The sequence below is a fragment of the Ascaphus truei genome, chromosome 4, assembly GCF_040206685.1.
Source record: "Ascaphus truei isolate aAscTru1 chromosome 4, aAscTru1.hap1, whole genome shotgun sequence".
NCBI classification, from domain to species: Eukaryota; Metazoa; Chordata; class Amphibia; order Anura; family Ascaphidae; genus Ascaphus; species Ascaphus truei.
Genome location: NC_134486.1, coordinates 18,288,190 through 18,313,961, shown reverse-complemented (window position 1 = coordinate 18,313,961; position 25,772 = coordinate 18,288,190). Strand labels below are relative to the sequence as shown.

At 50.8% G+C, this 25,772-nt stretch overlaps 1 protein-coding gene across 3 annotated transcripts in view; it reads left to right on the top strand.

Moving 5' to 3' along the window:
* The window catches only part of MOCS1 (molybdenum cofactor synthesis 1), a 102,993-nt gene that overhangs the window by 38,752 nt on the left and 38,469 nt on the right, over window positions 1-25,772 (top strand). For 2 of the 3 annotated variants that reach the window (XM_075595385.1, XM_075595387.1), the window contains exons 3-4: window positions 5,520-5,687; window positions 13,480-13,644. In XM_075595385.1, the coding sequence (XP_075451500.1) occupies window positions 5,520-5,687; window positions 13,480-13,644 (333 nt within the window). The remainder of the gene's footprint in view (window positions 1-5,519; window positions 5,688-13,479; window positions 13,645-25,772) is intronic. The other variant, XM_075595386.1, reaches the window with a different exon arrangement.

The window sequence follows — 25,772 nt, the reverse complement described above, 5'->3', positions numbered from 1 at the left end:
AAGTGTGTGGAAGTGGAAGTGTGTGGAAGTGTGTGGGTGTGGAAGTGTGTGGGTGTGGAAGTGTGTGGGTGTGGAAGTGTGTGGGTGTGGAAGTGTGTGGGTGTGGAAGTGTGTGGGTGTGGAAGTGTGTGGGTGTGGAAGTGTGTGGGTGTGGAAGTGTGTGGGTGTGGAAGTGTGTGGGTGTGGAAGTGTGTGGGTGTGGAAGTGGAAGTGTGTGGAAGTGTGTGGGTGTGGAAGTGGAAGTGTGTGGGTGTGGAAGTGGAAGTGTGTGGGTGTGGAAGTGGAAGTGTGTGGGTGTGGAAGTGGAAGTGTGTGGGTGTGGAAGTGGAAGTGTGTGGAAGTGGAAGTGTGTGGGTGTGGAAGTGTGTGGGTGTGGGTGTGGAAGTGTGTGGGTGTGGAAGTGGAAGTGTGTGGGTGTGGAAGTGGAAGTGTGTGGGTGTGGAAGTGGAAGTGTGTGGGTGTGGAAGTGGAAGTGTGTGGGTGTGGAAGTGGAAGTGTGTGGGTGTGGAAGTGGAAGTGTGTGGGTGTGGAAGTGTGTGGGTGTGGAAGTGTGTGGAAGTGGAAGTGTGTGGTGTGGAAGTGTGTGGGTGTGGAAGTGGAAGTGTGTGGGTGTGGAAGTGTGTGGGTGTGGAAGTGGAAGTGTGTGGGTGTGGAAGTGGAAGTGTGTGGGTGTGGAAGTGGAAGTGTGTGGGTGTGGAAGTGGAAGTGTGTGGGTGTGGAAGTGTGTGGGTGTGGAAGTGGAAGTGTGTGGGTGTGGAAGTGGAAGTGTGTGGGTGTGGAAGTGGAAGTGTGTGGGTGTGGAAGTGGAAGTGTGTGGGTGTGGAAGTGTGTGGGTGTGGAAGTGGAAGTGTGTGGGTGTGGAAGTGTGTGGGTGTGGAAGTGGAAGTGTGTGGTGTGGAAGTGGAAGTGTGTGGGTGTGGAAGTGGAAGTGTGTGGGTGTGGAAGTGGAAGTGTGTGGGTGTGGAAGTGGAAGTGTGTGGAAGTGGAAGTGTGTGGAAGTGTGTGGGTGTGGAAGTGGAAGTGTGTGGAAGTGGAAGTGTGTGGGTGTGGAAGTGTGTGGGTGTGGAAGTGTGTGGGTGTGGAAGTGTGTGGGTGTGGAAGTGTGTGGAAGTGGAAGTGTGTGGGTGTGGAAGTGGAAGTGTGTGGGTGTGGAAGTGGAAGTGTGTGGGTGTGAAGTGGAAGTGTGTGGGTGTGGAAGTGTGTGGAAGTGGAAGTGTGAGGTGTGGAAGTGGAAGTGTGTGGGTGTGGAAGTGGAAGTGTGTGGGTGTGGAAGTGGAAGTGTGGGTGTGGAAGTGTGTGGGTGTGGAAGTGGGGTGTGGAAGTGGAAGTGTGTGGAAGTGGAAGTGGAAGTGTGTGGGTGTGGAAGTGGAAGTGTGTGGAAGTGGAAGTGTGTGGGTGTGGAAGTGTGTGGGTGTGGAAGTGTGTGGGTGTGGAAGTGTGTGGGTGTGGAAGTGGAAGTGGGTGGGTGTGGAAGTGTGTGGGTGTGGAAGTGGAAGTGTGTGGAAGTGTGTGGGTGTGGAAGTGGAAGTGTGTGGGTGTGGAAGTGGAAGTGTGTGGAAGTGTGTGGAAGTGGAAGTGTGTAAGTGTGGAAGTGGAAGTGTGTGGGTGTGGAAGTGTGTGGAAGTGTGTGGAAGTGTGTGGAAGTGTGTGGAAGTGTGTGGGTGTGGAAGTGGAAGTGTGTGGAAGTGTGTGGGTGTGGAAGTGGAAGTGTGTGGAAGTGTGTGGGTGTGGAAGTGGAAGTGTGTGGAAGTGTGTGGGTGTGGAAGTGGAAGTGTGTGGAAGTGTGTGGGTGTGGAAGTGGAAGTGTGTGGAAGTGGAAGTGTGTGGGTGTGGAAGTGTGTGGGTGTGGAAGTGTGTGGGTGTGGAAGTGGAAGTGTGTGGAAGTGGAAGTGTGTGGGTGTGGAAGTGGAAGTGTGTGGAAGTGTGTGGGTGTGGAAGTGTGTGGGTTTTGAAGTGTGTGGAAGTGTGTGGGTGTGGAAGTGGAAGTGTGTGGAAGTGTGTGGGTGTGGAAGTGGAAGTGTGTGGAAGTGTGTGGGTGTGGAAGTGGAAGTGTGTGGAAGTGTGTGGGTGTGGAAGTGGAAGTGTGTGGAAGTGTGTGGGTGTGGAAGTGGAAGTGTGTGGAAGTGTGTGGGTGTGGAAGTGGAAGCGTGTGGAAGTGTGTGGGTGTGGAAGTGGAAGTGTGTGGAAGTGTGTGGGTGTGGAAGTGGAAGGGTGTGAAGTGTGTGGGTGTGGAAGTGGAAGGGTATGGAAGTGTGTGGGTGTGGAAGTGGAAGTGTGTGGGTGTAGAAGTGGAAGTGTGTGGGTGTGGAAGTGTGTGGGTGTGGAAGTGGAAGTGTGTGGGTGTGGAAGTGGAAGTGTGTGGGTGTGGAAGTGTGTGGGTGTGGAAGTGTGTGGGTGTGGAAGTGTGTGGGTGTGGAAGTGTGTGGGTGTGGAACTGTGTGGGTGTGGAAGTGTGTGGGTGTGGAAGTGTGTGGGAGTGGAAGTGTGTGGGTGTGGAAGTGGAAGTGTGTGGGTGTGGAAGTGGAAGTGTGTGGGTGTGGAAGTGGAAGTGTGTGGAAGTGGAAGTGTGTGGAAGTGGAAGTGTGTGGAAGTGGAAGTGTGTGGAAGTGTGTGGGTGTGGAAGTGTGTGGGTGTGGAAGTGTGTGGGTGTGAAGTGTGTGGGTGTGGAAGTGGAAGTGTGTGGGTGTGGAAGTGGAAGTGTGTGGGTGTGGAAGTGGAAGTGTGTGGGTGTGGAAGTGGAAGTGTGTGGGTGTGGAAGTGTGTGGGTGTGGAAGTGGAAGTGTGTGGGTGTGGAAGTGTGTGGGTGTGGGTGTGGAAGTGTGTGGGTGTGGAAGTGTGTGGGTGTGGAAGTGTGGGTGTGGAAGTGTGTGGGTGTGGAAGTGTGGGTGTGGAAGGTGTGGAAGTGTGTGGGTGTGGAAGTGTGTGGGTGTGGAAGTGTGTGGGTGTGGAAGTGTGTGGGTGTGGAAGTGTGTGGGTGTGGGTGTGGAAGTGTGTGGGTGTGGAAGTGTGTGGAAGTGTAAGTGTGTGGAAGTGTAAGTGTGTGGAAGTGTAAGTGTGTGTAAGTGTGTGGAAGTGGAGTGTGTGGGTGTGGAAGTGGAAGTGTGTGGGTGTGGAAGTGAGTGTGTGGGTGTGGAAGTGGAAGTGTGTGGGTGTGGAAGTGGAAGTGTGTGGGTGTGGAAGTGAAGTGTGTGGAAGTGTGTGGGTGTGGAAGTGTGTGGGTGTGGAAGTGTGTGGGTGTGGAAGTGGAAGTGTGTGGGTGTGGAAGTGGAAGTGTGTGGGTGTGGAAGTGGAAGTGTGTGGGTGTGGAAGTGTGTGGGTGTGGAAGTGGAAGTGTGTGGAAGTGTGTGGGTGTGGAAGTGTGTGGAAGTGTGTGGGTGTGGAAGTGTGTGGAAGTGTGTGGGTGTGGAAGTGTGTGGAAGTGTGTGGGTGTGGAAGTGTGTGGAAGTATGTGGGTGTGGAAGTGGAAGTGTGTGGAAGTGTGTGGGTGTGGAAGTGGAAGTGTGTGGAAGTGTGTGGGTGTGGAAGTGTGTGGGTGTGGAAGTGTGTGGGTGTGGAAGTGTGTGGAAGTGGAAGTGTGTGGGTGTGGAAGTGGAAGTGTGTGGGTGTGGAAGTGTGTGGGTGTGGAAGTGGAAGTGTGTGGAAGTGTGTGGGTGTGGAAGTGTGTGGGTGTGGAAGTGTGTGGAAGTGTGTGGAAGTGTGTGGGTGTGGAAGTGGAAGTGTGTGGAAGTGTGTGGGTGTGGAAGTGGAAGTGTGTGGAAGTGTGTGGGTGTGGAAGTGGAAGTGTGTGGGTGTGGAAGTGTGTGGAAGTGTGTGGAAGTGGAAGTGTGTGGAAGTGTGTGGGTGTGGAAGTGGAAGTGTGTGGAAGTGTGTGGGTGTGGAAGTGTGTGGGTGTGGAAGTGGAAGTGTGTGGGTGTGGAAGTGGAAGTGTGTGGAAGTGTGTGGGTGTGGAAGTGGAAGTGTGTGGAAGTGTGTGGGTGTGGAAGTGGAAGTGTGTGGAAGTGTGTGGGTGTGGAAGTGGAAGTGTGTGGAAGTGTGTGGGTGTGGAAGTGGAAGTGTGTGGAAGTGTGTGGGTGTGGAAGTGGAAGTGTGTGGAAGTGTGTGGGTGTGGAAGTGGAAGTGTGTGGAAGTGTGTGGAAGTGGAAGTGTGTGGAAGTGTGTGGAAGTGTGTGGGTGTGGAAGTTGAAGTGTGTGGAAGTGTGTGGGTGTGGAAGTGGAAGTGTGTGGGTGTGGAAGTGGAAGTGTGTGGGTGTGGAAGTGGAAGTGTGTGGGTGTAGAAGTGGAAGTGTGTGGGTGTGGAAGTGGAAGTGTGTGGGTGTGGAAGTGGAAGTGTGTGGGTGTAGAAGTGGAAGTGTGTGGGTGTGGAAGTGTGTGGGTGTGGAAGTGTGTGGGTGTGGAAGTGTGTGGGTGTGGAAGTGTGTGGGTGTGGAAGTGTGTGGGTGTGGAAGTGGAAGTGTGTGGGTGTGGAAGTGGAAGTGTGTGGGTGTGGAAGTGGAAGTGTGTGGAAGTGTGTGGGTGTGGAAGTGTGTGGGTGTGGAAGTGTGTGGGTGTGTGGAAGTGTGTGGGTGTGTGGAAGTGTGTGGGTGTGGAAGTGTGTGGAAGTGTGTGGGTGTGGAAGTGTGTGGAAGTGTGTGGGTGTGGAAGTGTGTGGGTGTGGAAGTGTGTGGGTGTGAGAGGGGAAGTGTGGGTGTGGGTGTGAGAGGGGAAGTGTGGGTGTGGGTGTGAGAGGGGAAGTGTGGGTGTGTGTGTGTGAGGGGGGAAGTGTGGGTGTGTGTGAGGGGGGAAGTGTGGGTGTGTGTGTGTGAGGGGGGAAGTGTGGGTGTGTGAGAGGGGAAGTGTGGGTGTGTGAGAGGGGAAGTGTGGGTGTGAGAGGGGAAGTGTGGGTGTGAGAGGGGAAGTGTGGGTGTGAGAGGGGAAGTGTGGGTGTGAGAGGGGAAGTGTGGGTGTGAGAGGGGAAGTGTGTGTGAGGGGGGAAGTGTGGGTGTGTGGGTGTGAGAGGGGAAGTGTGGGTGTGTGTGTGTGAGGGGGGAAGTGTGGGTGTGTGTGTGTGAGGGGGGAAGTGTGGGTGTGTGGGTGTGAGGGGGGAAGTGTGGGTGTGTGGGTGTGAGAGGGGAAGTGTGGGTGTGTGTGTGTGAGGGGGGAAGTGTGGGTGTGTGTGTGTGAGGGGGGAAGTGTGGGTGTGTGTGTGTGTGAGAGGGGAAGTGTGGGTGTGTGTGTGTGTGTGTGTGAGAGGGGAAGTGTGGGTGTGTGTGTGTGTGTGAGAGGGGAAGTGTGTGTGTGTGTGTGTGTGTGTGTGTGTGTGAGAGGGGAAGTGTGTGTGTGTGTGTGTGTGTGTGAGAGGGGAAGTGTGTGTGTGTGTGTCTTGGGGTGTACTGTATATCATGGTGCCTACAACTGACGTTAAGCTAGATGGATAGAATTTGATAAATGGGTGTGAACCCTGTGCCTGCAGCTCCCTCTTTCTGTACCATCCAGTGGTGAGAAGACCATGTTATGATAGAAGTGTTTCTCTGTTATTTAAGGTCAGTACTGTATGCCAGAAGAGGGGGTGAAGCTGACGTCCAAGTCTGAGCTCCTCACTGCGCAGGAGATCCTCACTCTTGCCCGGCTCTTCGTGAAGGAAGGAGTGGATAAAATCCGTCTGACCGGTGGAGAGCCCCTGATCCGCCCAGATGTGGTGGATATCATAGGTGAGCCACTGTCTGAGTCGTAAACCAATCAATGACCTTCTCCATTTTTCCTGCCCGGGACATACCATCTTTTTGCCTCTGCAGGTGTCATATGGATGACACTTGGGAACATTGGGATTGGCTCAAATTGTTGTCGGACACAATCACAGCTGTCACTTTTACCCAACGTCATTCCCAATTCATAGGGGGAATTACATTTTAATGCAAGTCTTCCACATTTTGTAGTTCAGTGTTTAAGAGAGAATTGACACCTTCACATAGCAGTTAAAAAGATAAGTTGCTATTTCCTAGGTTTTTTTGGGGGGGTGGGAGGGGAAAGATTCTTAATAATAAAGGTTAAGTAACATTAATATCTGTCTTTTGGCCGACCAACGCTGTGTCAGGCATACTGTATAAAACAAAACTTAGCGCAGTGGCAAAGGTGTTCAGGACTGATACAAAGTTTCCTTATGTATTTATTTATTTATAAAATGTTTTACCAGGATGTAATACTGTACATTGAGAGTTACAATACATAGTTACATAAGTGAACAGGGTATACATTATATACAAGACATTGTATTTGCTGTTTAAGATAATATATATTATAGGCGTATGTAACAGTTACAGACCTGATTAAAATGGGAGACCGCTTTAATTTTGAAAGAACTTAGACTGGTGGTGGATGTGAGAGTCTCTGGTAGATTGTTCCAGTTATGGGGTGCACAGTAAGAAGAAGAGGTGGAGGAGGAGCGACCGGATACTTTGTTGAACCTTGGGACCATGAACAGTCTTTTGCTGTCGGATCTCAGAATAAGTGCTGCATGTGCTAGGGGTGAAGAGCTTGTTCAGATAGACCGGTATCTTGCCCAGAAAGTATTTGAAGGCAAGACAGGAAAGATGAACTTTGCGCCTAGACTCAAGTGATGACCAATCTAGTTCTTTGAGCATTTCGCAGTGATGTGTGTTGTAGTTGCATTGGAGAACAAAACGGGATATTGGATTGTAGAGGTTATCAAGTTTGCTAAGGTGGGTTTGGGCTACCAAGCCGTATACTATGTTCCCATAGTCGATAATTGGCATTAGCATCTGCTGTGCGATAAGCTTTCTGACCAGCAGATTTTGAGAGGATTTGTTCCTATAAAGTACACCAAGTTTGGCATAGGTTTTGGATGTCAGGGTATCAATGTGCATCCCAAATGTTAAATGGGAGTCAAACCATATGCCCAAGTATTTAAAACTATTAACGGGCTAGGGTAGAATTAGTGTTGGTTCTGATTTGGAGCTCAGTCACTGGAAGCTTTCAAAATGTAGCCTTGGTCCCAAATACCATTGTTACAGTTTTGTTGGTGTTTAAAAGCAGTTTGTTTTGGGAAATCCAATTTTCAAGTCTCAAAAAGTCCGATAAGTCAGATTTTGAAGTGTGTTCAAGGTCGGAGAGGCTATGGCTGTGTGCATATAAGATTGTGTCATCTGCATACATGTGTATTGAAGTTCCCTTACAAGCTTTAGGAAGATCATTGATGAACACTGAAAAAAGTAAGGGCCCCAGAACAGAGCCTTGCGGGACGCCACAGGTGATATCCAAGGTAATAGAGTTAGCGCCTGATATGGACACATGGTTGGGATCTACCCGATCGGTAGGAATGGAACCAGTTTAAAGCATGCTTCCCTATTCCAGAGCACTGGAGTTTGTTAAGCAAGATAACATGATCAACAGTAATCAAAAGCCTTTCCAAAATCTAGGAATACTGCACCCGTGAGTTTTCGTTCCATTCCGCACCGGATCTCATTGCAAACTTTTAGCAGGGTAGTTACGGTAGAGTGTTTGGGACGAAACCCTGATTGGAATTGGCTAGGGAAATTTGTCTTGGTATAGAAATCGCTTAATTGGGAGTGGACACATTTTTCCATGACTTTGGATAGAATTGGGAGAAGTGAGATTGGCCTGTAGTTTGAGACAGTGTTTTTGTCCCCACTTTTGAAGATTGGGACAACTCTGGCAGTTTTCCAGGTCTTAGGGATATGGCCTGCAGACAGGATAGAGTTGTCTAGAGAAACAATTGGTTTGGCAATGGCTGGGACACCAAGTCTTAGGAACTTAGATTGCAGGAAGTCAGGTCCACATTGGCTGCTTAGTTTTAATTTGAGGAGCGCTTGTGTAATCTCCTCTTCAGATACTGGGGCAAATTGAAAATTGTGGGCAGTGCGGGGAGGGGGTGGGGCTATAGGGGTACTCCCAGAATGAGCATCATGTTTGTGGTTTGGGTTGCGTTTCGCTAATAAGTTAGTAGCACACCCCACAAAGTCTTAATTGAAGCCATTTGCAATGCCAGTGGGATTTGCCAGGGTAATATTCTCCTTACTGATATTACTTGGTTGTTGATGGCTGGAATCTATTGTTGATAAACTTCCAGAAGTTAGCTGGGTTTGATATATTCTGGTGAAGATTGTCAGTATGTATGTATATATTTATTTATATAACGCCATCCATGCACATAGCGCTTCACAGCAGTAATACACGCGACATGATAATATAACATTAATGGGAATAAGCGCTTCAGGCATAAAAGCAACATTAGGAAAAAGGAATTCCTGCCCCGAAGAGCTTACAATCTAAGTGTATATACTGTACCTTATGTATGACCTGTTCCCCACATCTAAACCTGATCTGGGGCATCACCCTATATACTTCTGGAAAATACCAAATTTAAAGTGTGTGGTCTATCCCCTTTTTATATTGGCAACACCATTAATATACAGTCCCACTTATAATGCCCGTGAGTTTACGGCAATGATGACTGATACTTACAAAATATTGGAGACCTGTATGTGCTTTTTCTATTGTTTGTGAACGTTTTCATTTATAGTATCGGGGGAGGGGTGGGGGTTGTTGTATACCTTGTGTCCTGCACCCCACGGTCACCTAGTCACGCCCTGTACAATATGGGAGAGAACCAACCAATAAGGAGAGAAACCGTCCGCTGAATGATGCGTGCACTTAATGTCAGGGGTTGCAGTGTGTTGGTGCTAGGAGGTATTGAGTATCACTTTTTTGCTTTCTTAATGTAATATTTGTCAAAAGGCAAAAGTGCAGGAAAATAAAACCAGTCCCAGGTTTCGCATTATATTTAACAAACAACCCCAGCAAGCTCATTTTAGGAACATCTGAGCCCCCACAAAATATATATGTACTGTATATAAGTGTCAAAAAGTTGAGCTACTGAGCATGGCAAATTAATCCTAATAGAGGTATATTAGTATTTTATCTGGTAGTGTTAGAACATGCAAACTGGGTCTGCCAGGACGTGGCTCACAGGCTTACGATGCTTTGGCCAACGTGTTAAACTAAATGACCCTTTTTCAAGAGAATATATAAGCATTTTACTGTGTAATTTTGTCATATTGGATGTAGCATTGAGCTTCTCTGTTGCTTATTGCTCACATTATATTTCCAAGATCTGAGTGGTCACCGTTGTAAGCCGGGAAGTTTAAGTTCAGGTGATGGGGCCCTCCAACAGGCCAGGTTTAATAACAATACAGTATCCGTGTGGTTTTAGGGATAGTTAAGTCCGGGATAGTTAGTTAAGGATGTGTGAATATAGAGAGCTGTCCCTCGGACTGGGTTTGAGCGACCCCTGATATAATCAACTTTCACTGCCGGAGAGGCCAGCCAGGCATCACAGTGCCTTACTGTTGCAGGCCACTCTCGCAGCGAAAGGGTTAAGCGGATCACTACCAATATGTCTTTTTGACCAAGGGGCGCCACGAAGCACGGGGTACAGAGGGAGATAAACGCGCAAAAAGATTTAAACACGCATCATCCAATTCTATATTTCCCTCGTGTTACATGAAGTCTCTATCTGACTCAGCCTTCCTCCCCCCCATATGATGGAGGGAGCAGTATGTGTTGGGGAGGAAACCCCAAACCACTGAGGGGTCAGAAGTTGATGGTAGTTCTCCTCCGCAATGTACCAGAGTTATTTGTAAAAAAAAATTAAACGATCATGTGATTTGCTCCTTGAGAGCGATCACATGTTCACGACATCAGAGATGACTCGTATGGAAGAGGAGTCCTCGTCCCTTCGTTATTGTCCGGTCAGATTGCGCTTAGTCCTTAGGAGTGCAGCACACCATCTCCCGTAGAAGATAAGCCGTGACTTGGTTACTGGAGAGCCAGACCTCCCGACGACGTGGGAGCTGCATCATGCGACACTCCGAGAAGAAGTCATCTGCTCCTTGGAACCCAAATGTAGCTACTGCAGCAGGGGCGCCAATAAAGCTCACCCATCCCTGAGTGTCACAAGGTCACTGACAAGGTCAATACGTACCACACATGCAATTTTACACTGCTCTTTTATTAATATACCATCTATTGTTGTGTGCCCGAGCATGGTGTAGAACAGAATTGTCGGGGGGTATATCCAGTAGCTCCTCAAATGTTTGTTTGAATTCCTCTCCTCCTTAACCCTGCATATTTAAGCCTCTCCCAAACCTGTTTTGTTCAGTACACAAAAGTTTGACTTAGTGTAGTATTACGGGATCGCACCTTTACACCACGCCGTGTTCCTCACCTTAATTCACCCCTGTTTTTCTCAGTGTATTCCTTCTTGGCAAGAAATGTCTATATTCTGTAAACAACCACATTATTATTATTATTATTATTATTATAAAGTTATATTAATAAAAGATGCGTTTCCTAACGCTGCGTCGTCTTAAACTGGCCAAGCGGATAACACGGATAACAAGGTACTTTTCCAGAAAGCGGATTTATACATCGGGCTCCAAATTCGTAAAAAAATAAAATAAAACCAAAAAAGTTTTCTTGGCGTTTGTATAAAATGTGCTGGTATAGTAACTGCTCCTAATTTAGGGTGTCCTGGATTTTGAAAAGCAAAAGGCTGTGAGAGCAAGATAAACAGTGCGTTGTTTGCCGAAAAAAATAATTAAGTGTTTCTGAGTTTTGACCCAGCTGTTGCCAGAGGGTACTGCAGTGTTACTCACATATGGCAGTTAATCCAACGCGTTTCATTGGCTTCCCTGAAGAAGTAGCCTTTCGCTACGAAACGCGTTGGATTAACTGCCATACAACTCATTCCAAACCATTGGTGCCGTGCAGAGCACTTGTATTTCTCTCGCCGCTGCCTGTCGCCTTCCGTTTTTCGGTATCGCCGTACACCGCTTGGGACTATTCACCTAACCTCGGAGAGGGAGGAGAGTCCTATACGTCATCAGCGGGCGTCTAACATATCTGAGCGACGTACCGGAAGTACGTGAAGTTAGCGTGCGAGGCACACGGAGCCCTCCGTACTCCATCACGGGACCGTACATCGGATCCTCCACATGCTGGCACTCGGATGAGTGAAGTGCTACACGGAGCTCCTCGGAGGCCATACTGCTGGATGGTTGCTGATGTGCTTCTACGACTCCAACTGTTTCCACTGAAGAGCCGTGACGTGCAGTGATCCAGTAGACTCAGCGTGTGGTAACCCCACTAACCCAATGCTTGTTTTTTTACCAATTGATGTACGCAGAACTTTAAGAAAATGTTATTAGATAAATACGTTTTGCTTTACTTCACTATGTGCGTTGTGCGCCTTGTTTTTGTTTCACTTCTCTAGCAGCAGGGGTGTTGAGCCACCCCTTCACGACGGCTGCAGACGCACTCCAGTGACCCACCCAATTAAGGTCCTATCACTCCAACATTGCTTTACTAGCACGTTTCACGTGGGAGTTTGTTTCAGTTGCGCACTTATCACCCTTTTCCTTTGCATTTGTTACTAGACATAAGTGGGATAAGCGCGGTGGATAATCTGAGAGTATCCCCTCTCATAGACATCAGGATAGTCCGCGTGTTGCGCCGATTCCCAGACCTGCTGTGGCGACGAGTTGTCAAACTCTCCGACGGTGCTGAAGGGTGCCTGATCTGCGCCGTATGCTCCTACTGCCTCCCGTGTGTATATATATATATAGCTGTATCCGGTGTGGGAATTCATGACTGTGGTACATAATGTAGCTGAGGAGTACACATAATAAGGAGAATCGAATTAGTAATAATTATTGTTCTTACAATGCGGAGGATAGCGGGAAGCAGAGAAAGAGGAAAACCGTGCAACGCAGAATCATATGGTCTATTTGGTTATGGAAGAGATGTTGATCTTCCTTCAAAAAAGCCTTGAGGTCAAAATCAATGTTTAGACCCCACGGAACCAGTAATACACATACTGTAGCATTACATTGCAAACCATTGCTGCAGCTTCTCTGGAACTGAAAGGGTTAAACACATTATTACACAGGCTTCCGAAAGGTACAGCGCGAGGCATTGCAGTAAGCGGATCCCTGCTCCCAGTCACTAGTTCCTTCTCTGTGTACCGATGGTCCTTGCTGCTGATGAAGTTAGAAACCGTCTTGTTGCTGTGTGCATGCAGTGCTGTGTGACCCGGGGCCGAGATCAGCCTGTGCTCTATACAGTATATCACGCCTTAACAGCTGCTGTAATGGGATTGGGAGTCAGTGCCTAATATGTATCTAATGTTCCCAGAGCCCAACTATATTCTCCTAATCTGATATAAATGGGGATTTATTTTCAGAGTTTCCATTTGTTTTAGTTTTAATTGAGTAGGTAACTATGTTCTTGGCAAACATTTTATAGTTTGGCTGCTGTGTTATTTATATTGTTTGATAGGATCAGGAAGCTTTGTTTTATTACATGCCTGGTATTCCGTTCCATCACTGGGTGGATTAAAAGGGACAGACCCTCTTAGAGTGATAAAACGAAGCACCGAGGGGCATGCTGATACCAAATATAGACTATGGGGACATAGTATATTGCACGGCACCCCAAACTCACCTTGGCAAACTTGATACCCTCTACAACTCAATATGCCGCTTTTGTCCTCACAACACACATCACTGCGAAGTGCTCAAAGAACTGGATTGGTCATCACATGAGTCTAGACGCAAAGCTCACCTTTCTTCTCTTGCTTTCAAATACTTTATGGGCAGCTACCCATCTATCTGAACAAGCTCCTCACCCCTACCACATGCAGCACTTATCATCTGAGATCTGACTCCAAAAGACTGTTCATGGTCCCAAGGTTCAACAAAGTATCCGGCCGCTTCTCCTTCTCTTACAGTGCACCCCAAAACTGGAACAGTCTACCGGAGACTATCAATTCTGCCACCAGTCTAAGTTCTTTCAAAACTAAAGCTGTCTAACATTTTAATCTGGTCTGTAACTGTTACATACGCCTATAATATATATTATCTCTAACTGTGCATGCAATGTCTTGTATATAATGTATAACCCATTTCACTCATTGTAACTATGTATTTGTAACCATGAATTTGTCATTATAACTCCGTGCCCAGGACATACTTGAAAACGAAGGGTAACTCTCAATGTATTACTTCCTGGTAAAACATTTTATAAATAAATGTTTCATGTGTCAAATGTAGTTGATTGACTTTGAAAAAGCATTTTTACTGTTTAAAAAGTTCTCCAAGGTAAAAAATCTATTTGGGGGGGTGGGGGGGTTGTTTACCATATTTAATGTCTTTTGTTAATAAGACAGTCCTCAACTTTTTTTTTTCTTTGTCTATTGCTTGTGTAGTAATTCTGAAGCCATCATTAATAAATATCATTAATAAATAGTTGATATACTGAACTCGACAGGCATAGAGAAAAGGGAAACTTATCAGTTGTTACTTGAAGGGGATTGAATATTTGCGATTGTGACACACACACACACACACACACACACACGGAATTGGTCTATTTGTACATCTTTAACCTTGTTGTTCCTTGCTGCAGCTCAGCTGCGGAAGCTGGAAGGACTGAAGACCATTGCGGTTACAACGAACGGCATCAACTTGGCAAGACAGCTGCCCAAGCTGAAGGAAGCCGGTTTGGACGTCCTGAACGTCAGCTTGGACACACTAGTGCCTGCCAAATTTGAGTTCATTGTACGGAGGAAAGGTAGGTGAAGCAAACCTTAAACTTGCGCTCTCATTTTACAACTGTGCAGGGTCTGAGCTGCAGCCCCCGCCCCAGGCCCTTAATGGCGTACAGCGTATACCATGAGAGTGCCACCCGGGAGGCCCTTAGGACTGGCGGTGCCCTGACCGTTTGCTCGTTTTGTAGAAGTGTCGGGGACTGCCGATCCAGTGGAGCACACATCTTTAATTACTCTGAAGGAGGCATCTCTCCCCTTCAGGTCCAGCGGCCGGTACCCAGAGGGGATCACGTGATCGCTCCGAAGAGCAGTCATGTGGTCCATCGGTGCCCGGAGGGTCCGTGGCCACGGAGGTGACCGGACCTTCTGGCACTGCAGGTGTTAAGGTAAAGAGCGGTAGGAAGGTTACCAACATTTTGGGTGTAAACAGCTGTATGCATATAGAGCTCGGAAATATTGAACTTCTGCATAGACAGACCTCGCCCAGGTGCGGACAATCACTGCCAGTATACAGATAGTATCATAGTCTTACTGTAGTATTGTATGGGGAGAAACTCAAATGTATTGAATTAAAATGTAATTTAAGGAGATTATTCCAGAATCCTGCATAGAACAGTCCCCCTCACCCCCCCGGGCTTCTGCTGTTGGATAGAACCAGGGCCGCCAACAGAAATCATGGGGCCCGGGACAAATGAAAGGAGCAGGCCCCCCTCCCTCCCCGAACCCATAGCACACCCCTACCCCCGAACCCATAGCGCACCCCTTCCCCCCCCGCCGAACCCATAGCGCACCCCCCCCCCCCGCCGAACCCATAGCGTACCCCACCCCGAACCCATAGCGCACCCCCCCAACCCATAGCGTACCCCCCTCCCCGAACCCATAGCGCACCCCTCCCCGAACCCATAGCGCACCCCCACCCCCGAACCCATAGTGCACCCCCGCCCCCGAACCCATAGCGCACCCCGCCCCCGAACCCATAGCGCACCCCGCCCCCGAACCCATAGCGCACCTACCACGAAAAAATATTTTTTAGCGCGCAACTTTTACGTAACTGTTTTCTTATTGTGATACAGAAAAAAACATTATAATGCAACCTGTTTATTTTTATATTTTCAACAAAAGACACGTGTCTGAGTGTCTGACAGTAGAATAACAGTTTGGTGGGTGAATGTTGAATGTGACTGGGTGAATGACGGTGGGTGGGTGACAGTGACTGGGTAGGAGACAGTGACGGTGGGTGGGAGACAGTGACGGTGGGTGGGAGACAGTGACGGTGGGTGACGGTGGGTGGGAGACAGTGACGGTGGGTGGGAGACAGTGACGGTGGGTGGGTGACGGTGGGTGGGTGACGGTGGGTGGGAGACGGTGACGGTGGGTGGGAGACAGTGACGGTGGGTGGGAGACAGTGACGGTGGGTGGGAGACAGTGACGGTGGGTGGGAGACAGTGACGGTGGGTGGGAGACAGTGACGGTGGGTGGGAGACAGTGACGGTGGGTGGGAGACAGTGACGGTGGGTGGGAGACAGTGACGGTGGGTGGGAGACAGTGACGGTGGGTGGGAGACGGTGGGTGGGAGACGGTGACGGTGGGTGGGAGACGGTGACGGTGGGTGGGAGACGGTGACGGTGGGTGGGAGACGGTGACGGTGGGTGGGAGACGGTGACGGTGGGTGGGAGACGGTGACGGTGGGTGGGAGACGGTGACGGTGGGTGGGTGGGTGACGGTGGGTGGGTGACAGTGACGGTGGGTGGGTGGGTGACGGTGGGTGGGTGACAGTGACGGTGGGTGGGTGACGGTGGGTGACGGTGGGTGGGTGACGGTGGGTGGGTGGGTGACGGTGGGTGGGTGACGGTGGGTGGGTGGGTGACGGTGGGTGAATGACGGTGGGTGGGTGACGGTGGGTGGGTGACAGTGACGGTGGGTGGGTGACGGTGGGTGGGTGACGGTGGGTGGGTGACGGTGGGTGGGTGGGTGACGGTGGGTGGGTGGGTGACGGTGGGTGGGTGGGTGACGGTGGGTGGGTGGGTGGGTGGGTGAATGACGGTGGGTGAATGACGGTGGGTGGGTGACGGTGGGTGGGTGACAGTGACGGTGGGTGGGTGACGGTGGGTGGGTGACGGTGGGTGGGTGACGGTGGGTGGGTGGGTGACGGTGGGTGGGTGGGTGACGGTGGGTGAATGACGGTGGGTGGGTGACAGTGACGGTGGGTGGGTGACGGTGGGTGGGTGACGGTGGGTGGGTGGGTGACGGTGGGTGGGTGGGTGAATGACGGTGGGTGGGTGGGTGAATGACGGTGGGTGGGTGGGTGAATGACGGTGGGTGAATGACGGTGGGTGGGTGACGGTGGGTGGGTGACAGTGACGGTGGGTGGGTGACGGTGGGTGGGTGACGGTGGGTGGGTGACGGTGGGTGGGTGACGGTGGGTGGGTGACGGTGGGTGGGTGACGGTGGGTGAGTGACGGTGGGTGAGTGACGGTGGGTGAGTGACGGTGGGTGAATGACGGTGGGTGAATGACGGTGGGTGGGTGACAGTGACTGGGTAGGAGACAGTGACGGTGGGTGGGAGACAGTGACGGTGGGTGGGAGACAGTGACGGGTGGGTGACGGTGGGTGGGAGACAGTGACGGTGGGTGGGAGACAGTGACGGTGGGTGGGAGACAGTGACGGTGGGTGGGAGACAGTGACGGTGGGTGGGAGACAGTGACGGTGGGTGGGAGACAGTGACGGTGGGTGGGAGACAGTGACGGTGGGTGGGAGACAGTGACGGTGGGTGGGAGGGAGACGGTGGGTGGGAGGGAGACGGTGGGTGGGTGGGAGACGGTGGGTGGGTGGGAGACGGTGGGAGACGGTGGGTGACGGTGGGTGGGTGACAGTGACGGTGGGTGGGTGACAGTGACGGTGGGTGGGTGACAGTGACGGTGGGTGGGTGACGGTGGGTGGGTGACGGTGGGTGGGTGACGGTGGGTGGGAGACAGTGACGGTGGGTGGGAGACAGTGGGTGGGAGACAGTGACGGTGGGTGGGAGACAGTGACGGTGGGTGGGAGACAGTGACGGTGGGTGGGAGACAGTGACGGTGGGTGGGAGACAGTGACGGTGGGTGGGAGGGAGACGGTGGGTGGGAGGGAGACGGTGGGTGGGAGGGAGACGGTGGGTGGGTGGGAGACGGTGGGTGGGTGGGAGACGGTGGGTGACGGTGGGTGGGTGACAGTGACGGTGGGTGGGTGACAGTGACGGTGGGTGGGTGACAGTGACGGTGGGTGACAGTGACGGTGGGTGACAGTGACGGTGGGTGGGTGACGGTGGGTGGGTGACGGTGGGTGGGTGGGTGACGGTGGGTGGGTGACGGTGGGTGGGTGACGGTGGGTGGGTGACAGTGACAGTGGGTGGGTGACAGTGACAGTGGGTGGGTGACGGTGGGTGACAGTGACAGTGGGTGGGTGACAGTGACGGTGGGTGGGTGACGGTGGGTGGGAGACAGTGACGGTGGGTGGGAGACAGTGGGTGGGAGACAGTGACGGTGGGTGGGAGACAGTGACGGTGGGTGGGAGACAGTGACGGTGGGTGGGAGACAGTGACGGTGGGTGGGAGACAGTGACGGTGGGTGGGAGACAGTGACGGTGGGTGGGAGACAGTGACGGTGGGTGGGAGACAGTGACGGTGGGTGGGAGGGAGACGGTGGGTGGGAGGGAGACGGTGAGTGGGAGGGAGACGGTGGGTGGGTGGGAGACGGTGGGTGGGTGGGAGACGGTGGGTGACGGTGGGTGGGTGACAGTGACGGTGGGTGGGTGACAGTGACGGTGGGTGGGTGACAGTGACGGTGGGTGACAGTGACGGTGGGTGGGTGACGGTGGGTGGGTGACGGTGGGTGGGTGACGGTGGGTGGGTGACGGTGGGTGGGTGACGGTGGGTGGGTGACAGTGACAGTGGGTGGGTGACAGTGACAGTGGGTGGGTGACGGTGGGTGACAGTGACAGTGGGTGGGTGACAGTGACAGTGGGTGGGTGACAGTGGGTGGGAGACAGTGACAGTGGGTGGGAGACAGTGACAGTGGGTGGGAGACAGTGACAGTGGGTGGGAGACAGTGACTGGGTGGGTGACAGTGACTGGGTGGGTGACAGTGACTGGGTGGGTGACAGTGACTGGGTGGGTGACAGTGACTGGGTGGGTGACAGTGGGTGGGTGGGTGACAGTGACTGGGTGGGTGGGTGACCGTGACTGGGTGGGTGGGTGACCGTGACTGGCTGGGTGTCAGTGTGGGTGGGTGACAGTGTGACAGTGACTGGGTGGGGTGACTTACCTTGACCGGGTGGGTGCAGGTTGCCGCCGGACGCTTTCCCCTCCTGCCCCCGATATCCCTGCGGCAGCTGCCCGGGACAGGAGGTGGGCTTGTGGGGGGGGGGGGGGAGGGATGGGGGAGGCAACGGGAGGGCGGGAAGCGGGCCGCAGGAGGATCTGGTACTTCCCCCTCCGTCCTACGTTGGGAGCGGGGGGGGAAGCGGGCCGCAGGAGGAGCTAGTACTTCCCCCTCCGTCCCACGTTGGGAGCGAGCCCTGCTTGCACTGCGCATGCGCGCCGGGACCGCGGGGAATCGCCGCCATTTTTTTAACTTTTTTTAAAAAAAAATATTTATTTAATTAACTGGCGCCCGGGACGCCAGTATCCTTTCTCCCCCGCTGTTGGCGGCCCTGGATAAAACAGCCCCCCCCCCCAGGGCTTCTACTGTTGGATAGAACAGGTTCCCCCCCCCCCCCCCCCCGGGCTTCTGCTGTTGGATAGAACAGTCCGTCCCCCCCCGGGCTTCTGCTGATGGATAGAACAGGTCCCCCCCCCCCCCGGGCTTCTGCTGTTGGATAGAACAGTTCCCCCCCCCCCCGGGCTTCTGCTGTTGGATAGAACTGTGCTTGGGAACCATTGTATTGTGAGAGCATTCTGGCAACATTACCAAAGGGAAACATGGGATGTCCCTTTCATGAAGCTGTGTGTGTGTGTGTTTGTGTGTGTGTGTTCACGTTCACGTTCACACTCTTGTTCTATTTCACGTCTCCTGACTGTCTAGGTCCCTATTACAATACAATAGAGAGTGCAGCCTCTTACGGCTCCTCAGTTAATTTGCACAGTATAATATCCTCTGTTACTGTATTTCTGCCGGACCTGATGAACCCAGAGAGGTTTGAAAGCTTGTATCATATCAACTATTTGTTGCTCTTGCTCTCCCCATTCTCTCTTGCTCTCCCCCCCCCCCACATCACCTCTCTTGCTCTCCCCCCCTCCCCCACATCACCTCTATTGCTCTCCCCCCCACATCACCTCTATTGCTATCCCCCACACATCACCTCTCCCCCTACCCACATCACCTCTTGCTCTTCCCCCCCATCATCTCTTACTCTCCCCCCATCATCTCTTACTCTCCCCCCCATCATCTCTTACTCTCCCCCCCCCCTATCATCTCTTGCTCTCCCCCCCCATCATCTCTCTTGCTCTCCCCCCCATCATCTGTTGCTCCCCCCCCATCATCTCTTGCTCTTCCCCCATCATCTCTTGCTCTTCCCCCCCATCATCTCTTACTCTCCCCCCATCATCTCTTACTCTCCCCCCCATCATCTCTTACTCTCCCCCCCCCCTATCATCTCTTGCTCTCCCCCCCCATCATCTCTCTTGCTCTCCCCCCCATCATCTGTTGCTCCCCCCCCATCATCTCTTGCTCTTCCCCCATCATCTCTTGCTCTTCCCCCCCATCATCTCTTGCTCTTCTCCCCCATCATCTCTCTTGCTCTCCCCCCATCATCTCCTGCTCTCCCCCCCCCATCATCTTTTGCTCTCCCGCCCCCATCATCTCTTGCTCTCCCCCCATCATCTCTTGCTCTCCCCCATCATCTCTCTTGCTCTCCCCCATCATCTCTCTTGCTCTCCCCCATCATCTCTCTTGCTCTCCCCCATCATCTCTCTTGCTCTCCCCCATCATCTCTCTTGCTCTCCCCCATCATCTCTCTTGCTCTCCCCCATCATCTCTCTTGCTCTCCCCCATCATCTCTCTTGCTCTCCCCCATCATCTCTCTTGCTCTCCCCCCCATCATCTCTCTTGCTCTCCCCCCCATCATCTCTCTTGCTCTCCCCCCCATCATCTCTCTTGCTCTCCCCCCCATCATCTCTCTTGCTCTCCCCCCCATCATCTCGTGCTCTCCCCCCCATCATCTCTTGCTCTCCCGCCCCCATCATCTCTTGCTCTCCCGCCCCCATCATCTCTTGCTCTCCCGCCCCCATCATCTCTTGCTCTCCCGCCCCCATCATCTCTTGCTCTCCCGCCCCCATCATCTCTTGCTCTCCCGCCCCCATCATCTCTTGCTCTCCCGCCCCCATCATCTCTTGCTCTCCCGCCCCCATCATCTCTTGCTCTCCCGCCCCCATCATCTCTTGCTCTCCCGCCCCCATCATCTCTTGCTCTCCCGCCCCCATCATCTCTTGCTCTCCCGCCCCCATCATCTCTTGCTCTCCCGCCCCCATCATCTCTTGCTCTCCCGCCCCCATCATCTCTTGCTCTCCCGCCCCCATCATCTCTTGCTCTCCGCCCCCATCATCTCTTGCTCTCCCCCCCCATCATCTCTTGCTCTCCCCCCCATCATCTCTTGCTCTCCCCCCCCCACATCATCTCTTGCTCCCCCCCCACATCATCTCTTGCTCTCCCCCCCCATCATCTCTTGCTCCCCCCCCCATCATCTCTTGTTCTCTCCCCCCCCCCCCCCAATCATCTCTCTTGCCCACTCATCTCCCTCGAGGGGAGCAAGAGATTGAGGGGAGGGGGAGGGGAATTTAATACATTCTTTATTCATCTTAGATTGTTAGCACACTGGGGCAGGGGTTTACTTTTCTGTTTGACTTTGTTTGTTGCACTTATTGTATTAGAATTCCCTGTACTGTATTGTAGCTTTTGTAAAGCGCTGAGTACACTGCAGACGCTATATAAGTAAAGATCTTGTGTCTGCAATAGCTTTATATTTCTCATGCCCTATTTCTCATGTCCACTAGATGGCGGTGTAATGCTGCTAGCCAGCTGTACTCATTCAGGATGTCCCCTGCCTCCACTCTGGGCCTCAGGGCCACCCAGAGTGGGGCTAGCTCTTCCCTCACACCCTAAGCAGGGTGAGAGGTATTTGGTCCACCTACCTATATCTATCAGCTCTACTCATCTGGATCCTAACTCACTACCACAACTACCACAACTACCACAACTAGAACCTAGAGCTAACACCTAAAGCTAACACCACTAAATAGGAAGTGCACTGCTCTTTATGGTTTCAGCAGGCACCGCCCCTGTGTCTCTTGATTGGACACAGGTTTAGGTGACCTACCTCCACCATTTCAGGGCAAGTGCTTGAGGTGGGGGAAACCCATGATAACTCCTGGCGGACCTGCCCTTAACAGGGATTACTGCACAGGAGGAGGATAGAAATATAGCCCAAAATCCTACCAGGGCTACACTCTCCCTCAGGTGGAATCAAATGGTCTTTTGTAAAGCGCTGAGTACACTGCAGACGCTATATAAGTAAAGATACATACATTAAAGATCTTGTGTCTGCATCTGCAATAGCTTTATATTTCTCATGCCCTATTTCTCATGTCCACTAGATGGCGGTCTAATGCTGCTGCTTGCTAAATACTGCACATTTTTTGTTTTGCCTGGAAACTGTTTGATTTCATGTCAACAATACAATACAATACAATACAATACAATACAATACAATACAATACAATACAATACAATACAATACAATACAATACAATACAATACAATACAATACAATACAATACGTCTACAAATATATTTTTACACAGGGTATATTTTGAATACGTTGCATCCCGTGTTAGGAGTGATGGTCACAGAGCAGTGCAGAATAGTATTATATTTGCAAACTGCCGGTACCTCTGCTTTTTATATTTCTACTTCTTTATAGGTAAATAAGTATTTATTATAGGAAGACATTTTTTTTAAACTATGAAAAGAGCTTTGTCTCAATGTTTAATGAATATATGTTGATTGTACGAACAGTACAAGAACTTGGTTCTGTAAAAGCCCGGATGCGAATATGTTGGGATATATTTGAGTAACATATTTTCATGATAAGATGGAGCACGGCTCTTAAAGCTGCAGTCCCTCTTTTATATTAGTGCCCAGGGAAATACCCGGCTTTTCTACTGTACCTACGTTGTTAGCTGGGAATGGAACAAAATAACGTGCCTAATAGTGCAGCTTTTCACCAGAGAGCATTAACCTCTTCAGTGCTGGGTGGGCCGTTACAGGTTCCTCTGGCACCTGTGGGATTAAAGGTGACAGCGTGCGGCTCTTGTTTAAGGCGTCAACGGTCCCCACACGTCTGTATGTAAGTGAGACATCGCTGAGCAGCAGAGGGGTCCCCCGGCTAAGCCTTTATGGTGCCTATTATATGTATGTATGTACGTATGTATGTATGTCTTTATTTATATAGCACCATTAATTAATGTACATAGCGCTTCACAGCAGTAATACACGTGACAATCAATAACAAATAATACAAATAACAGGTAATGGGAATAAGTGTTTCAGACATAAATGTAACATTGTGGAAGAGGAGTCCCTGCTCTGAAGAGCTTACAATCTAATTGGTAGGAAGAACGTACAGAGACAGTAGGAGGGTGTTCTGGTAAGTGCGTCTGCAGCCTATTGTCTGCCGATATCTGCCGTGTCCAGCCAGGGCCACTGACGGATTTCCTGGGGCGCAGGACTAGTTACATCCAGCCCCCCCCCCCCGGTATCGGTGGTATTGTGAGCCCCTCTATTTCCCCCCACCTCTTCCCATATCTTTTTCTCCCCTCCGTCTCACTCCCTCTTCCTCACTCTCCCCCTCTCCCCTCGCATGTATTTATCTCCCCTGCATCTCACACTTACTCCCTCTTTTCCTCACTCGCTCCCTCCCTCACCCCTTCTCTCCTCTCACTCGCCCCACCTTCCGTCAATTATCCCACTCTCTCAATCCACCCCCCACAAAATACATACCAACCCCCCAATACATATTAAAAAAGACCCCCACCCTCATACATATTAAAAAAGACCCCCACCCCCAATACATATTAAAAAAGACCCCCACCCCCAATACATATAAAAAGACCCCCACTCACAATACATATAAAAAGACCCCCCACCCCAATACATATAAAAAGACCCCCCCCCATTACATATAAAAAGACCCCCACCCCCATTACATATATAAAAAGACCCCCACCCCCAATACCCAATACATATATAAAAAGACGCCCACCCCCAATACATATATAAAGACGCCCACCCCCAGTACATATATAAAAAGACGCCCACTTACCTTGGGGATGGTCAGGCCGGGGGCCGGTGGCTGCAGAGGTCGGGCTCACCATCAGCTGCCGGCCGCCTCCTCACTCTGTGTCTCACGCCGAGGTTCCATAGTCACCGCGCACTGGAACCAGAGGTAGGAAGCTCGGCGTGGAACACAGTGAGGAAGAGGCCTGCAGGCAGCAGATGGAGAGCAGGGGTCCGGCCAGAGATCGGGGTCAATTTCCTGCACCGCCCCCCGCAGTCACCGGGCCCAGGACACGTGTACCTTCTGTCCTCAACTGAGTCTTCAACTGAGCCTCTGATTGAGCCTCTGATTGACCCTCTGATTGAGCCTCTGATTGAGCCTCTGATTGAGCCACCGATTGAGCCACCTGTATTCATGTGAATTAAGAACTTTAACAACTAAAAACATCAAAATAAATCAAATCAATTGAAATAATGAAATGACGGTGGAATATGACTTCTTCCCCGTACGTACGGTCTGGGAGCCGTGTCTGCGGCAATTCACTTTGTCAATGCAGATCTGTACTTCTTATCGGACGTTTGTGTGGGCGCCGTTTGCCCCGTCATCAACCTCGAAAAGCAATCCGGATTTTGAGAGACGGTTACCCGGAATGCGAAGTCACACCTCACTTTGAGACGGTTTCCATTCAGTGTTGTTTTTTTTTTTTATTGTTTTTTTATTTAATTTTTATTTTTTAAGTTAGGATTTGAAGTTTTTTCAGCATTAGCACAGCGATCCCACCAAAAAACAGCGTGCCCTGTTGGAGTGAAATAAAGGTTGGCCACCCCTGGTGTAGAGTTACAGTGGCTTAAATAAGACCCCTGAAGGGTTTTAAAAGCTCTGTATACCGTAATTTTCACTCTGAACAGCGCTTATGTTGGGATCACAAACTATAACCAGGAAACACTTCTAAAACTGACCAAACCTGTAAGAAGAGTTAGCTGTGTGTTGGCGCCGGGTCGTGGCCGTTAATAGCGTCTGTAGTAGATTAATGCTGAAAACTATGGCATTCTTGTTTTTTTTGTTTTGTTTGGGGTTTTTTATGGCATTTTGTGAATGTTCTGTGAAATTGCTCTGAAAATAACTTTAGATGAGATATTTATCTTGAGGGTTTTTTCCCCCCTGACCTTATACAGCACTTTACTGGAATCCTTTATCGTGTTGTTGTTTTATATTTAGATTGATAAATCTAAACCACCTACCTCTACTCACCCCCCCCCACCCCCCTTCTGCCTTTCTCTCTCTCTTTGAATCCTGGCTCTCTTTCTTTCTCTCCTCAGACTCCCCTGTTCTTCTCCTTGGAGACTTCAATTGCCACATTGATGACCCCTCTCTCCCTGGGCTTCCCGCTTTCTCTCTCTAACCTCTTCTTTTTGCCTTCAACAGTGGACTGCAGCCAGTACCCACAAGGACGGCCACTACCTCGACCTGGTTTTCTCTAAAAACTTCTCTCTCTCTGATTTCTCCATTTCCCCCTTTCCTCTCTCTGACCATCACATCATCTCATTCTCTCTATCTCGCTTCTCCCCTTCTCCACCTCCATCTACCCCCATGTTTTGCAGAAACCTGCGCTCTATTCACTTACCTGACTTTGAGTCCACTCTACGCTCCTCCCTCTCCTGTCTCAGCTCTGCTACAGACCCTGACAACCTGGTCAGGAACTACAACTCTGCCTTATCCTCCTCTCTTGATCTGCCTTATCCTCCTCTCTTGATCTACATGCTCCGCTTTCTCTCTGCCGCCCTCGCCCTTCTAACCCTAGACCCTGGCTAAATTCCCACATGCGCATGCTGCGTTCCTCCACTCGTTCCTCTGAACGCCTCTGGAGGAAATATCATACTCTCGCAGACATTCCTCACAACAAATTTATGCTATCCTGTTTCAACTCTGCCCTCTCGCAAGCTAAACAAGCCTACTTTTCTTCAATTATCAAAATGCACAAGTCTAACCCACGCCGACTGTTCTCTGTCTTTGATACTCTACTCAAACCACCCTCAGCTGCCTCTTCTTACTCCATCTCACCTCAGGACTTTGCTGACTATTTTAAAGAAAAGGTGGAATCCATACGTCAGAACATCCTGTCTGTTCCTTACTCCCATCCTACACTTCTTCCTAACTCTCGTCCTGCCTTCCTTGACTCTTTTTCCACTGTCTCAGAGGAGGATTTGTCGCTGTTGATCGCCTCTTCTCCCTCTACCACTTGCCCTCTTGACCCCATTCCCTCCCATCTCCTAAAACCTCTTGGTCCTACTATAATCCCTATGTTCACACACATTTTTAACTCCTCCCTCTGCTCTGGAACCTTTCCATCCTCCTTCAAACATCCAACAGTTATACCATTACTCAAAACAGCAAGATTGACCCTACATGTCTTTCTAACTATCGACCTGTCTCCCTCCTGCCTTTTGCCTCTAAACTCCTTGAATGTCTTGTATTCTCTCGCTTGCTCCATTTTCTCAACACCTATTCTCTCCTAGACCCTCTACAATCTGGCTTTCGCACTGCTCACTCCACGGAAACAGCCCTCACTAAAATAACTGACGACCTCCATGCTGCCAAAGACAGAGGTCATTACACTCTGCTCATATTACTCGACCTCTCTGCTGCATTTGACACCGTGGACCACCCTCTTCTCCTTCACATTCTCCATTCTCTTGGTATTCGGAACAAAGCTCTATCCTGGATCTCATCCTACCTCTCCCATTGTACTTTCAGTGTCTCTTCTGCTAACGCCTCCTCCTCCTCTATTGATCTCTCTGTGGGGGTACCCCAGGGCTCTGTACTGGGACCTCTTCTCTTTTCTCTG